The 15362-nt window shown below is 58.8% G+C and overlaps 1 protein-coding gene across 4 annotated transcripts; it reads left to right on the forward strand.

Moving 5' to 3' along the window:
* Positions 1-83: 83 nt before the first annotated feature.
* ZNF319 (zinc finger protein 319) lies at positions 84-9817 on the forward strand. 4 transcript variants are annotated; one of them, XM_063333949.1, is made up of 2 exons: positions 84-806; positions 2666-9817. In XM_063333949.1, exon 2 carries the CDS (start codon positions 2667-2669, stop codon positions 4329-4331), a length of 1665 nt encoding a protein of 554 aa, XP_063190019.1. In that variant the 5' UTR covers positions 84-806; position 2666; the 3' UTR covers positions 4332-9817. The 4 variants fall into 4 exon arrangements, with proteins under 4 accessions (XP_063190019.1, XP_063190017.1, XP_063190018.1 ...); XM_063333947.1 differs by having other exon boundaries at positions 84-796; XM_063333948.1 differs by having other exon boundaries at positions 85-806; positions 2294-9817.
* The last annotated feature ends 5545 nt before the right edge of the window (positions 9818-15362 follow it).

Below are 15362 nucleotides of genomic sequence, written 5' to 3' on the forward strand. Positions count from 1 at the left end.
TCCCGCCCTGCCGGTGCCGGCGGAGGCGCTGTTGTCGGCGCGGCCCGGCAGGGGGCAGCCGCCGCCGCCCGCCCCGCCCCGCCTCCTCCGCCGCCGCCGGCCCGGCCCGCTCCGCTCTCCTCCCGCACCGCGCCGCCGCCCGCCTCCGCCACCGGCGCCCCCTGCCCTCCCCTACCTCCCGGGTGCCGCCGCCACGCCAGCGCGGGGCTCGGGCGCAGCGCGCAGGCCGCGGCCCCGCCGGCGGCGAGCGGGCGGGCTGACAGGGGCCTCCCGCCGCAGGTGAGGGGCCCGGCCGCCGCTGCCGCCCTTTGTGTGGGCCTCGCCGGGGCGGCCCCGGCCGGGCAGGGAGCCCCCGCCCCCCACCCCACCGCAGGGCCTCCCGGCGCGGCGGCGGCAGCAAAGGCCTCGGGGCGCCGCCGCCGCGTTTGTCCGCAGGCCGGCGGGGCCGGAGGAGGCGTCCCATGGGGAGAGGCGAGCGGCGGGACGGGCCTGGCCGCGGGCTGCGGCGGCGGCGGCTGGTCCCCCAGCTCCCCGGCCGCCCCCGCGCCCCGGGGCCCCGCCGCGCCGCTCCCTGAGGCGGCCTGGGCCCGGCTGCGGGAGGCCCGGACAGCGGGAGCCCGGGCAGGCGGGAGTCGGAGCCGGCCATGCCGGAGCGGGCCGTGCCGCGGGCCGCTGCTCCAGTTTGAAAGTACCTCGGCTTTCCCGGCTTCTCTCCTTGAATGGTTGTCGCTTCCCACCTCCCACGGAGGGATGAGTTAGGCTCGGAGCTGGCTCGGGTACCCGTGCAGAGCCCTCGGTAAGCCAAGGTTGGTATCTCTTGCTCTCCCCAAGCTCCCCCTCCCCGTTGGGCAGGATGGTTGGGGATGCCCTTGCTGTTGGCTTGCTCCGGCCGTGGTTCATGTTGCCTGCGGGAAAGGTGGCGGCTGGGCTGTGCTGAGGCTGCATATCCCGTTGAGCTTAGGTGCTAGGTACCCTAACTGCCAGCCCTCCCTTTGCATCGACGGTCTGGGTGAGCTGCACAGGAGAATGAGATCCTGCGTACTGGGAGGGCTGCTATGGGGCCTTTGGGCATTCTTCCGCCCAAAATTGTGCCGGCGGACAAAGTAATGCAGTGTGTCCATAGGCAGAAGGGCGGCCCGGCGCTGCCCAAGCTCTGGGGCACGATCCAGTCTCAGCTGGGCGGTGGGGGAGATGGGGACACTGGTCAGTTTCTCTGATGCTCCTTATCGCTTAGTTTTGAATACAACAAACCTGGAAGGCCAAGGTTTTACTTACCCTGAGCGAGGGCAGGTGTTTCGACGCAGAAATGCGTGTGTTCTTGCAGGATTAGGGGCTTGTGGCCCAGAAGCACTGGCTACTGCTGCTTGCCAGGGCCTGGACCCTTCCTCTCTCTTGAGGTGTGTCGGCACTGCTGCTATCTGCTGCTCACTGGTGTATTTACTCTTCTCTGAGTTGATATCAGGTTTTACTGGACATCTCTAGAAAGACTGGAACTTTTCAGTGAGCAACAGCGCTGTGATGCTCTATAGTAAGGCCAGGCAGCACCTTTGGTGTAGGTTGTTCGACTCCAGGGGACTTTTATTCCATGGTTTGGTAGGAGGTTCAGCTTCAGGTTGCTTTAACACTTCTTATGCCTTCACAGATACTGCTGCATGTGATACCTGTGGGTTCTGTGTTTTTTCTGTGGATAGGATAATGTTAAGGGCAAATCTTCCCTTGAGCGCTCTGCCTCTTCCTAGTCTACAAGTGCTGCGCAGAGAGGGGGAAATCTCTTACATGCATCCCTTGGGTAATGTGCCCAATACGAGAGTTGCAGGAGGAGCACAACTGCTTCACAGGGGTGTTTCAGCTGGGGTGGGATCAGGTTGGGGTTTGCCTTGATATCTGTAAAATCTCACCCTGTAGCTTCTTGATTGCACAGCATTTGGCGTACCTCAGCCTGTGCAGAGGGACCAGTGTTCTCAGCCAGTGCCCCCAGTGGGGCTGGGAGATCCAGTGATTGACAGCATACTGGGCTGGGCTGACTGGCACCCGGGCAGTTGTGCTGCCTCTCGGGTGAGCACGCTGCTCAAACGTGTGCCTGGCTGCGGCCGGGCACAGCACGCCTTATCCCAGGCCCTTCGCACAGCAGCAGCACGGGGGGCTCCGGTTCCGGTTAGCTCCCGCACACGGGCTTCCTGGTAGCTTTGCCGGGATGCGGGAGAGTTTTTAAAGTGAGCCATGGGGGGAGGTTGACTGGAGAGTCGCCTGTCTTTCCTCTGAGACCTGATATGAGCTGTCTTCTTCCTTGCAGAGCGAGCTGCCCCCTGGGCCACTTCCTTCACCCTTTACAAATGTGAGCACATCACAGCCAGTACGGAGAAGGGCCTTCTCTTGTCTTCAAGGCACTTGCTTCTGCCTCCTGTTCTTTTGTCCAAAAAAGAAAAAGCCAAACCAAATCAGTCCACAAAGAACTTGTGCTGATCTAAGGAGGAGGCTGTGGAGTCTTAGTCACCCCTTTGCTTCCCAAGATCTTGGCTGTGGGCTGGATTTTCTGCCCTCGACTTCAGGGGATCAGCTAAGGGGAATCAGGATCTTGGATACTTTCAATTTTGGTTTTTACTTGGACCCTTTCAACCAAGAAGCTGAAGCTGTCACTGCTAAAATCCCGTTTTTTTCTCCCAAGCATGTCAGAAAGCTGGCAGCAGCCACAGCAGCAACCACAGCAGCAGCCGCCGCCACCACAGCAGCACCACGCTGGGGCAGCCGCCCTCCCAGAGCACTCCATCCCGCCCAGCACTGCTGACAACCCCTTGGGCTGTGCCGTCTACGGCATCCTGCTCCAGCCAGACCCCGGGCTGCAGCACCACCAGCACGCCCCCATCCAGGCTGGAGAGCCGTCCCACAAATGCGGTGTGTGTGGCCACGACCTTGCCCACCTCTCCAACCCCCATGACCACCAGTGCTTGCCAGGCCATGACCGCTCTTTCCAGTGTACCCAGTGCCTGAAGATCTTCCACCAGGCCACTGACCTCCTCGAACACCAGTGCATCCAGGTGGAGCAGAAGCCCTTTGTGTGCGGTGTCTGCAAGATGGGCTTCTCCCTCCTGACCTCGCTGGCGCAGCACCACAATGTCCACAATGGCAATGCTATGAAGTGCTCTATCTGTGAGAAGACCTACAAGCCTCCCGAGGCGGAGCATTCGCAGCCTCTCGACCCCTCGGAGAAGCCCTACAGCTGCTCCATCTGTCAGAAAACCTTCAAGCACCTCTCGGAGCTTTCCCGGCACGAGCGCATCCACACGGGTGAGAAGCCGTACAAGTGCACACTATGTGACAAGAGCTTCAGCCAGTCGTCCCACCTGGTGCACCACAAACGGACGCACAGCTCAGAGCGGCCCTACAAGTGCACAGTGTGCGAGAAGACCTTCAAGCACCGGTCCCACCTGGTGCGCCACATGTACGCACACTCGGGGGAGCACCTCTTCAAGTGCAACATCTGCGAGCTGCATTTCAAGGAGTCCTCAGAGCTGCTGCAGCACCCCTGCACGCCCAGCGGGGAGCGGCCCTTCCGCTGTGGCGAGTGCCAGAAGGCCTTCAAGCGCCCCTCGGACCTGCGGCAGCACGAGCGCACGCACAGCGAGGAGCGGCCCTTCAAGTGTGACCTCTGCCAGATGAGCTTCAAGCAGCAGTATGCGCTCATGCGCCATCGCCGCACGCACAAGGCCGAGGAGCCCTTCAAGTGCAACCTGTGCGAGAAGGGCTTCGTGCAGCCCTCGCACTTGGTGTACCACCAGCACGTGCATGGCATAGAAAACCTCTTCAAGTGCAACGTGTGCCAGAAAGGCTTCAACCAGTCCTCAGAGCTGCTGCGGCACAAGTGCGTGCAGAATGCAGAGCGGCCCTTCAAGTGCGCAGTGTGCAACAAGTCCTACAAGCGGGCCTCAGCTCTGCAGAAGCACCAGCTGGCCCACTGCGCCGAGAAGCCGCTCAAGTGCACGCTCTGCGAGAGACGTTTCTTCTCCTCCTCCGAGTTTGTGCAGCACCGCTGCGACCCAGCCCGCGAGAAGCCCCTCAAGTGCCCCGACTGTGAAAAGCGGTTCAAGTACGCCTCGGACCTGCAGCGCCACCGGCGCGTGCACACGGGCGAGAAGCCCTACAAGTGCCCCTCCTGCGAGAAGGCCTTCAAGCAGCGCGAGCACCTCAACAAGCACCACAGCGTGCACGCCCGGGAGCAGCAGTACAAGTGCATGTGGTGCGGGGAACGGTTCCTGGACTTGGGCCTGCTGCAGGAGCACAGTGTCCAGCACACAGCCGAGGGCACCTACCAGGTGGCCGCCTGCTTGCCGTGAGCCTCCTGTCCCTCGGTGGCTTTCAGCTTGCATGTGGCACTCCTGAGCCTCGGCCTCCTCTTCCCTCTCCTAGGTTGTAGACGGCCTCCAGCAAGTTTGGGGGAAAGGGGAGGTACAGTGGGCAGGCAGGTAAACTTTCCTCCGGCCTCTGTGGTTGATACACCACCTGTATCACAGGGACGACAGGAAAAGCTCGAAGGGGTGGAGAGGAAAGGAGGGTGGTGGGGAGAGGAAACGATGTCTGTAGTTGCCTGGCGTCCCCTGGACTGTAGTTTGTGCTGTACCTGCAGTTCCAGTTCTGGGAGCTCAGCTGCCTGCTGCGGGCACCAGCCCTTCGCGTGCGGCCTCTTTCCCCTGCCCTGCCTGATGGGGTCAGAAGGGAGGGCTGGGCAACTCTCCTCCTGGAGAGGGCTCAGGAGCAAGGCAAAGCCAGCTCTCCCTTCTCCCAGGGTGTGCGGCTCAGGGAGAAGTAGCAGGTTTCCGCTGCTGGGATCTCCCAACTTTCTTGGTCCAAGCTCAGTTGAAAGGACCATTTCAGATCATTAGCATTGATTGACTGCCCCAACCTCCCCTGCTCTCCCTCTTTCTAGAGTGTAGAAAGGGAAAAGCCATGGGGCTGCACAGCTCCAAAAAGCACTTTGGCATTGCTGCTTTTGCAGTTGCTGGCTGTCACGCTCTGCGAGGGTTCTGAGCGAGCCTGCCCGCCCCTGTCCCTGCCAGCAGCACGGGGTAGAGTAGCAAGCGCTGCGCCACTACCGGAGAGCATGGCGAGGAGAGCCTCCGTGCCCTACTCCTGGCGTTTAAGAGCTGCTTCCCAAGGGGCTTAGCTCTCCTGCCAAGATGCGCCTCAAGGCCCCTTCCCTCTTTGCACCACTTGGGCCATTGGCATACCTCCAGGGGTGTCAGGCAAAGGGTCATCCCAGCAGTTCGAACACTAAAGGGTGAGGCGAACACTACTAATAACCTACAACTTCGGAGACGTTACCATCACTGATGGTAACCCATGCCTGCGCCAGGGGCTTGGTCTGATTTGCTGGGGGAAAGCAGAGCGAGCCAGGAGAATCCTTCCTGGTCTGCGGGCTCGGCTACACAGCGAGGGGAAGGTTAGCAGTGGGTGAAGGAGGAACGTACTTTTTACCCCCCCCCGTCTTGCAGGAGTCCTGTTTTACTCCTTTACTCCTTCTTTACCTCTTCTGTATTTTTCAGGTTTTGCACAGTTCTTGTAAACATCACTTAAAAATAAATTTCCCCTAGCAAGGTCAATGCAGCCTCAGGTGTTTTCCTCTGCAGGATTTTGCTGGTTTCTCACAACCAAGAGACCCATTACAGGCCAGTTAGATGCCTTGGGGGTTGAAGGCATGCTTAATAGGTTGCCCACCAGCCTCCCCCTCTCCGTGGAGATACAAAGGTGTTAAATATATCCATCTTGGAGGTATTCAAGCCCTGTCAGGATGCGGTCCTGGACAACCTGGTGTAGCTGACCCTGCCCAAGCAGGGGGTTGGATGAGACGACCTCCAGAGGTCCCTGCCGGCCTCAGCTCTTCTGTGACCTTGTCTGGCTCCCGTATGAGGAAGAGTGTTGTGATGAGCTGTAATTAGTGAACAGCAGCCAGTGAGTTGCCCGTGTGCTGCACAGGTGATTAGGACAAGTTTAATAAATGTTGTCCATGGCAAGTAGAGAAATACAAACCTTGCAGAGCGTTGGGCTGTGCCTGCTTTGCTGGTAGGGAATGCTCATCTGAAAGGTGGAGAAAGGTTTTTTGCCCCCAGTTTCAGCACAGTGAGGGGGAACGGGGTGTGTTTTTGGGGGCTGGGACGGGTAATGACAGGTCTGACCCTGGGGCTGAGTCTTCTTTCATGTGCAGCTTTAAGGAGCTTAAAGCAGACCTTGCTATCTGCTGCCCAAGGAAGAGGGACCGATAGTTATCGTACTTCATGCTCCCTCAAGGATGTGGAACTTCCTACCAAGTTTTCTGTCTGTGTTTCTTTTTGCTTTTTTTTTTTTTGCCTTTTTTTTTTTAACGCAGTTTGTTAATATTCATTAAAAACATACTGTATAGTTTAACTTGATGTCATACTGGATCTTTAAAAAAAAAAGTGATAACTTGGATTTTTAAAAGGCTCTTTGGTTCTAGGTAGCTGGTTTTTGCTGTTTAATATGTAGTAAGTTCAGTGTATGCTTTACTGTAGGAGTAAAAATGAGGAGTAAAACCAAGGAAGGCTAACCCTGTCTTTGCAGAAGGGCTTGGTGGGTGACCGAGGCTGCGAGCGTGGGACCGGGGCCAGCCAGGGAGCGCGGCACCCCCTGACCCCTTGCTCTCTTCCTGCCTCAGGGCCATGGTTAGCTCTGGTCTTGCCCCAGGCAGCCCAGCACTGCTGGCGCGGGTCCCACAGAGCCATGGGTTCAGCACTTGCCCTGACCGCTTGAGCACAGCACCGGCATCCAGGATTGGTGCCCGGAGCTGGGAGCTTGCAGAGAGGCTCGTCTTTAGCAAGAGAGGAGCACAGACTGGAGGCTGCTGGAGCCTCGGGGGAGCAGGGGTTGTAGCTGTATTTCTTTCTGGGACAGCTGCTGGCTAGAGTGAGGTTTGGAGAAATCACTGGCATGGCCCCTGAGGGGATGTGCCGTGCTCTCTTCCCTCCCCAGGGCCCCAGGTGGCTGGACGGCCTCAGGTGCTCGGGGCAGAGGAGTGTGGTGGTGGGACCCGGACAGAGCTCTGCACCACGTGCTGGCCACAGAGCTGCTGGATCCTGTTCCCTGGGTACCAGCTGGGCACAGGGACCGTTGGGGAGCATTTCCCTCACGCTGAGCAGCTGGGAAAGCCCTCGGTGTCCCAGCAAGGAGCTCCGGCTCTGCTTAGGATGTGGCAACAGCCAAGCAGCACCGTGGGCAGAGGAAGCATCATCAGGGCTGTGTGCTTGAGGGCCCACGCCAGGGGGGAGAGGGGATGCTGTGGGGAGCTCAGCAGGGACCAGCACAGGTCCAGGTCATCAGCCAGTGCCTGTGAGTAGGTGCCTCCAGGTTGGAAAACGTCTTGATGTGGCTTTAGAGCGTCGTTAAGTAGGACTGGCTTGTGGGCTCATGGGGATTCGGTCTCTTCATCTTGTTTGCTGCCCTGCAACAGCCCAAATCCAGTAGAAGCCCATGCTGGCTTCTGCTGCCAGACCTTGGCGCTGGCAGGTGGGGGACCTGTGTGGAGCAGGTGGCCGAGCAGCCTCCGAGAGCCTCGGGTATGTTTATTTTCGAGGGAGATTGTCTAGTTGGAAGCGGCTGTGTTGGGTACCCGGGGAAGCAGGTCCGTCTCCGTTGCTGTGCCTTTTGGTCATGTTTTGTACCATGAGGTGAGAGGTGGTGGAAGTAGCAGGAGGCACATGAGTGTCAGGAGCATGGTGCTGGGTGGGGAGGCAGGGGCTGGCCCGGAGCACCGATGGTTGTCCTCCCTGGGCATTACACCATGAAGGGCTCTCTGCTAACTGCTGGTTTTTCCTTTGCAAACCAAAGAGCAGTTGTGGCCAAAGCCCCTTGGGGAGTAGAACATGTTTCTACTCTGTCCCTGTGTTGTACTTCCCCTCTGACGTTTATTTCAAGAGACTTTTGGGCTGCTTCATGCTGCTTCCGCTTGGGCCTCGCTCACCGCCCCACAGCACCCAAGAGGGTCGCCGTGCTGGAGCTGGTGTGGCATCAGCCCCCACGGCAAGTGCTCGTGTGTGTCTTTGAGATGTGGTTGCCAGGCTGCCGGGGGATGCTCTGTAGGGCAGCGTAGGGGATGGTCCCTCCCGATGGGCTGTTCTCTTCGGCAGGCGGTTCGAGCGTGGGATACCACTGGGGAGGTGGCGGGGAGGGTTAGGCTGGCTGGAGGCGGTGTGGATATTGTCCAGAAGATAAATTCTGCTCTCTAGGGTTGCTGTTCCTCTGGCTTCCTGGGTCCAGAAATAAGGTAGTCTCTTACCCGGGCTTTTTTCCCCGTCTTCGCTTCCCCTTACCCTACCCACAGGATGCCTTTAGCTGTGTCCCAGCCCCTTCCCCTCCACGGCTCTTTTGCTTATACGTTTATAAGACCTTCTAGGCTTCTCTGCCCTTTGTTCAATTCTTTACTTGCAAGCGGCGGTTTGGTTTTCATCCCTTTTTCCATTTTGATTGCGGGGTCTCTTCCCCCTCTCCTCCCCCCACGCCCCCAGTTCCTCTTCCAGGCTGGATCCAGGTGGTACCAAACCACCGTTGACGAAGTCAGGTGTTTGGCACCCGAATCTTGCTGGAATCCAGTGGGTGCTTCTGGTCCTTCCCCCTCCATGAGGCTGTCCGTCTCGCTGATACCTGTGGCCTGGCAGCTTGGCTTGGCCGGATCGTGTCCGTGGTACAGCTGGCTCTGGCAAGGGAGTTGAAGCCAGGACCAGGAGCCAGAGCAGAGCTGGAGGAAATGGGCACTGGGGTGACAGTGGCCATTTCCATGGTGGGTCCCTTTGCCACATCTCCAAGGCTCGGGGTTAAGTCAGTGAAGGGCTGTCAGACGTTCCTGGGAGAAGTCATGGCGCTGGGCTGGGGTTGGACTGCTCAGTTCCCTGGGGACACCCGCTGAGTGGCTGCATGCGTCAGGCAGGTGGCCGAACCGAGCGAGCTGTGGTGTGGACACCCCTGATCCCGTTGGTATGCCCAGGTGGCCCTGCCAGCTCGCCGGGGAGCAGACGCCGTCCCTGCGAGTTGGGTGGGAAGAGGTGCACGCTCTGGTCTTGGGGCCCATGCGCTGGGGCAGGTGGCGAGGGGGAAAGCGTCATCTGACAGTGGTTTGGGACCATCTCTGGGTGCTCAAGCCTGGCCTTGCACTGTTTGGAGGGAGGAGAGCGCTTTCTGTGATTCCCTTGGGTATTTACCATCAAGTCCAGGCTGCAGCCAGAGCCTGGCTGTTAAGCAAAAAACCACCTTTTTGTTCTTCAGAGCTTGACTCTTCCTTTGTCAGGCAGTGAGTTCATGTGTGGGAAGGTTCCTGCGCGTGCAGACAGAATGCTGAGATGCAATATCGGCGGGCTGGTGAGGTCTGGGGACGGTGGCTCTCCCCCTTGGCCCTGGTGAGCCCAGCTTCTCCCCAGCCGCCCCCGCAGTGTCTCCCGGCAGCCACCTCCGCCGCTTTCCGGATGTGAAGATGCTGCTCTCGCAGCGTGCCCGGGATGCTCAGCAGGGAGGGAGCTGGACCATGGGGCTCATCTCCGAACGCCTCCAGGCCACGGGTCCGAGGGATTTCGTGCCCGGTGAGGTTCTCGGGCTCCTCCTAACCTGCACTCGTGCCTCTGGCAGAGTTCCCAGGGCCATGGGAAATCGTGGCCAAGGATGGCGAGGTTTGTGTGGCTTGCAGTGCCTTTAACACTGCTCTCCGTGTGTTTCTAAGATGATACTCCATGTACGTGTGTATATATATTGTATTAACACATCCCGCTCTTCTGTGTGAGTGTCAAATGGTTTTGCTTTACTAATAAATTTATAGTTATTTATACCTTCCTGTGGGCGTGTAAGATTTCTGGAGCGGAGGCCATGTGCCATGCGCTGCCTCCCCTGTCTGTCTTTGTGCTCTGTCTGGCTCCACTTGGTTGTTTTTTTGATTGGGTTTTTTTTTGTTTTTGGTTTTTGGTTTTTTTTTTTCATGTTTCGTTTCTTTCCCCTGAACCTTTTTGATGGAGAAACAACGGTTCGTCTGCTTGGTAACCAAAAGTCGAGAGGCGGGGTACGGGCAGGCTCCCCGGGGCTGAAAGCAAACGCAAGCAGAGCCTGCAACGGGGTTTTGCCCCTTGCTGGAGGGGCAGAAGCAGGCAGGGTTCTCTGCCTGCCAGAAAGGAGGCAGAAGTTGATGCATGTTGTGCTCTGAGGACCCCAGCCCCACACACGACTTGCAGCTTTCTCAGAGGTGTTTTTGGTTTTTTTTGTTGGCATCCCCCCTATGCCGGGACGGGAAGAGAGGAGCCCGCTGCCTGCAGATGACCTGTTTTGCTCCATCCTGCACCCAGGCCAGGGGAGATGGGTGTTTGTATCACTGGGAAAACGCTTCTAGCTGAAGGGTTGGGAAGGGGATGGGATGCAAAAATGGGAAACTGAGGCAAGGGGAGCGGGGACAGCACTCAGCCAGGATCCTGCGGCCGGGGGATGTCTTGGCATCCCTTCTCGGCTGGCTGCTCCATTCAAAGCTCCGTAAATGACAGCGGAGAGGTGCTCGGGGGGAGGAGGATGCCCACATCTCAGGGAAGGGGCAGGACCCCCTTCCCCTGTGCCGATGCTGATACGGGGTCACCAGTCCCCCCGTGGCAGCTGTGCTGAGGGTGTTAGTGCCACCGAGCAGCATCGTGTCTGGTGGCAGAAGGACGATACCTTTCCCGGTTGCCCTAAGTTCTTATTCCTGGCTGGCTGATTTCCATGGGAAGGTGAAAAGTTAAACCGCGGCCCACGGTCCTAAGCGGTGCCCGCGTTTGAACTTTGCGGTTTGAGGAAACATTCCATATCCTCAGGGCAGGCAAGCAAACTGCATCGGCACCACCGGTTGCACGGGCTTTTACTTTCTCGCCTTTGATTTCCCTGCAGCACAGCAAAGCTGCGTAATTTTTGCATGTGCCAGAGCCCTCAGTTCTGGCTGGGGGGAGACCAGGAGCGGTTGGTGGGAGCAGCGTCCTCTCAGCACCTCATTAAGAGGCCCTTAAGGTGTGGTTGCTTTTACAGAAGACCTTACCTACTTGGCAGCTGTTTTCCATGCAGGTACCATCAATGATCCCTCCTGCCTTACCCCACAAATGTAAAAGCTAGGGACAGAAATTCAAGGCCAGCGAAAGCGGATGGAAAGTAGTTCTCCAGCACATGTGCCAGGAGCGCTGGTAGCATCGTCCAGGCGTAGAGCGGAATCTTCCCCTTCCTCCCCTGGGTTCCTCCTGGGCATTCGCTTGCAGAAATAAGTCTAAGAGTTATTGAGCAGGTCTGGCTCAGAGGCAAAGGGTCGCTAGAGCGTCCTTGGAGGAGATGCAGGTTTAGCCATCAGCAGGTGTTGCTTTTTCTGAACCCCTCGCTGAAGGATTTCAGGGGCCTGAGCGTGCAAAAGTCTGCTTGAAGCTGTCCCTGCATCGCGCTGCTCTTTCAGGCAACGTCGTCTTCTCAGGTGGGACCTGCGAGGTGGGACCTGGGCCAGGCTGTGCCCCAGGGGTGCAGCGCAGAATTTGGGTGTCTGCCACTTCCACCGCTGATACCACGGCAGGGGCAGCAGGTCGATTTAACGCCCTGCCTGTCCGGGAGCCACCGCTGCTCTTCGGGAGCTTGCACGTGGAGCTCTGGGGCCCACCACGGCCTGCTCCCTCTGCGGGGGAGGTTTTTCCTGGCGATCCAGGGTTTCCAAGGCATTATGCAGCAGCCCTCGCACCCTGCTCTCAGAGCCAAGGCTCCCCTGCCACCCCCAGCCCTGGCGCAGGGGTCAGCGTCCGTCCCACAGCGGGGAGCAGAGGATTTGCCCCCAGTGTAGAGACGCGCTGAAGTTGCCAACGGATTAAACTGAGGTGATTTTTTTTTTTATTTTTTTTTTGGGGTGCTTCAGCATCTCCTGCCCCAGCACTCAGCACCCCCAGCCCCTGCAGGCTGGTGATGGAGGCAGCATCCAGGTGGTGGCCATCTCCAGGCTCATCCTGCTTCCCGGGGCAGGCTGGGCCAGGGGAGAAGCAGCCGTGGCCTGTCTTCTTCATGTGATGATGGCACGTGTGTACGGGCCTTTGGCACATCAGGGATGCAGCTTGCCTCTCTCGCCCCTTAGCACCACCAGCCAGGGCTGCCTGGCCTGGGCTGGGAGCCCTGAGTCGTCTCCTGTCACCATGGAGGCTTTGCTGCCGATTCCTGCTGGGGCAGGGACAATTTTGCCAGCCGGAGTCACAGGGAGCAAAGTGAGAAGAGCTGAGGCTGGGTAATGGCTTTGGTAGCCACGAGGGCTGGGAGAGTGTGGCAAGCACTTTTGATTCATGTTTCTGCCATTAAAATTAGTGGCTAATGCTGAGGTCTAAGTGCTCATCACTCTGCTTCAGAGTGAACAGTATCTTAGAAATACAAGGATGCCTTTTGGTCAGCTTCCCCGGGCCCGGCGGGTGGGGAACAGGGTGTGATTTGGTAGACTGCTGCTCTGTGCCTCAGTTTCCCTGTCCGTGAACCAAAGCTGCAGAGGTCCTGCGCTGGGGCCAGGTAGGGTGGGTACCCGTTGCTCACCAGGCTGGGGACGCCCGCGGGGCCAGGGAAGGAGGAATCAGGCCAGGGGGCTGGGGTGCCACTCTGGGGAGAGACAGAAACCGAGGCCAGACGTCACACAGCAAAGCCGTGCCGGTACCAGCATCCCCGGGTGTAATCGCGGCTGAGATTAGGGACGATGGGAAAGGCTGGCAGTCACCCAGGGCCAGAGGTAAACGGATCAGGCAGCAATTGGCAGGCTCAGCAAGGGGAGGCTTAGCTCAGCCCAGCACAGATTTGCTGCCTTCTGCCCCAGATCCTCCAGGGTTGGGACAGAACCACATCCTCGGGCACGGCACCCTCAGCACAGCACCCGTGTGCCGCCCCACGGGGTTTCAGCAGCCCCGTTGCTGCTCATCTGCACGTCCCTGCGCCTGGGTGAGACATCAGCCCTCCCCGCAGCACTGCTGGGCTCGTGCCGGGCCGGTGAGTAGCTTTGGTGGCTGCAGGCATTTTGAGGATGCTCAAACCTGCTTGATGTTGGGGTTTTCTTTGCGTTATCCTGCACCAAAACCAGGCTGGCTGCTGAGAGCCGGGGCGTTCAGGACAGCTGGGTGCTGGTAATCCCATTTGCGGGCAGGGCTGGGCTAATCCTCGCGGAGCTTTGAGCGGATTGGGATGGGTGTGGGGGGTCAGTGGCGAGCTGTGGTGGCCAAGGGAGCCCATGCATCCTGGGGGTGGCTTCCTGGGGAGGCGGCAGTGAGTGAGCCGGGGTAAGTGGCAGCAATGGAGGCGAGGGACGTCGCTGGGGTTTCTGCAGGGCCACTTCCGCATATGGCTGGGAAGTTTGGTGCTCCACGATGGAGCTGGAGGCTGAACCACAGCAGGGGCGTGGGTCTGTGCTGGGGGAGCGACGGAGCGGGTCCGTGATGCTGCAAGGGCGATGGAGCAGGGTAACGTGGAGGGGGTTGAGCTGATACTGGAGGGGAGGGAAAGGCCGTGGTGGTCCCTGCTCCAAATGGGGATGGCGGGTCTGCGCCCCGCATCTTCTTCTCAGAGTCTGGGGCCCTTTGCATGAGCCCCGTGGAGCTGCCACAATGGACAGTGTCTGCAACACAGGGTATTGCGGCGGGCGCCACTGGGGGCAAATCCTGGCTGCTTATTCCCGTTTCGTCCAGCAACTAGTTTTTTTGGGGACCCACAAGTGTTTCTGCCTCTTTCTTGTTTGGATGTGCTGGAGGAATGGCCCCAGCCCTCTGCTTTCCTTCCCGGGCCAAGGACAGGCTTAAACTCCAGGCTTTTACAGCTGCGCAAGCTTATGTCGAGGGAGGAGGAGACCTCGCCAGTCGCGGGGGGCTTGCCCCAGCCCCGGTGGGCTTTCTCAGGGATTGTTTGGGCTCAGCAGTGTACACTGGCCCCAGGCTTCTTTAGGACCTCTGAAGGTCCCAAAGAATGGGTGGAAATGTCCCTGTGCTGCACAGTGCTGCTGGTTCCTGGGTCATTCGCAGCTCCTGCTGTTCCTGGGTCATTCGCAGCTCCTTAATCCCTTATACCCAGTGGGAAGCAAAAGGCAATTTCTTAATTGGTTTCTGGCCATCAGGCCTCCTGGGGGGTGTTTTACAGCCACCCAGTCCTGCTTCGGGGATGCAGGGGTCTGTGGGAGAGCTGAGCCTGCCCGCGGTGTGCCGGGGGCTGGAGGTGCCACATAGGGCAATGCTTTGGCCACATCCAAACCCGGCTCCTGGCCTTGCACAAAGTGGGGGCAAGCAAAGAGCTGAGGACGCACCCCCCTGCCCCCTCCCCGGGAACCTCGTCTGGCTGAGATTTAAGGTTTTGAGCAAGAGGAGACCAAGTGGCTTCCGGCCGATAACCTGCTGCCAGATGGGACTGGGGCCGCGCATTAACCCCGTATCCGAATGCCGTGTGACCTCCCGGCTGGGCAGCGCTGGGGCTGCCCGAGATGCTCCTGAGCAGAGTGGTCTTTGGAGGGGCGTTTGGGCAGAGCGGGGCTCCGCGGAGGAGCAGCGGTGAAAGACATCCCCAGGTTGAGCTGGGCAGAGCCCCCAGCCCTCGTCCTGTACCCAACCATGGGAACGCGCAGCGTCACTCGGGGCGCTGGTGCTGCGTCCCAGCCCAGAGTCGCACTGACGGGGGGGGCGGGGGGACGACACCTGAAAAGACCAAGTAAACAGAGCTCGAACAGCTGAATCCCTTCTCTGCAACGTCTTACTTTTACCTACTCCATCACCATCTCGGCAGCCGCAGCAGGTTGGCACTGGCTGCCTTTGCTGCCACCCCCAGGGCCCCAGGCAACTGCCTGCCCACCCCCAACCCCCCACCCCCCCGCCCCCATGGCCACCGCGGCCCTGGGCTGTGGCTGAAAGGCAACGGAGCAGAGCCGTTTCCTCGGGGCAGGAGGAGCTGATCTGTGTTGGGACGTGTGATAAATGATTTAATCGCAAACAGGATTCCAATTAGAATTTATAATTTATTAAAGGAATAAAGGCAAGCAAACAGTGCTGGGTGTGCCGGCGGTCTCTGCCCAACCAAGACACACACCTTACAGACCCCATTTTTGGTTTATATCTCCTACACTAATACATATTCATAACTGCCTCTAAAATGGTTGGCCCTTGCCAAAAATGGGTGTATCCCCCCTCTTACAGGTCACTATGCAGATAACAACAGGTCCGGTTTAAGTTGGTATTCTAGAATGTTCGCCAGGTGGCTCCTGCAAAACACAGACACGACAGACACACCGTCTCGTCTGTGATAGACACACCGTCTGGTCTGTGATAAGACACACCTTCTCGTCTGCGGCCATACAGACAAAACAATCAAAGGTCACACTTCACCCTGTG

This window comes from Chroicocephalus ridibundus, chromosome 4, assembly GCF_963924245.1.
Source record: "Chroicocephalus ridibundus chromosome 4, bChrRid1.1, whole genome shotgun sequence".
Taxonomy (NCBI): domain Eukaryota; kingdom Metazoa; phylum Chordata; class Aves; order Charadriiformes; family Laridae; genus Chroicocephalus; species Chroicocephalus ridibundus.

Bases quoted from the DNA above. Each gene is read 5' to 3' on its own strand.
- ZNF319 (XM_063333947.1), top strand. From the start codon at position 720: ATGGTTGTCGCTTCCCACCTCCCACGGAGGGATGAGTTAGGCTCGGAG. The intron at 797-2,665 runs GTAAGCCAAGGT...TTTTCTCCCAAG, and splicing joins GTACCCGTGCAGAGCCCTCG to CATGTCAGAAAGCTGGCAGC.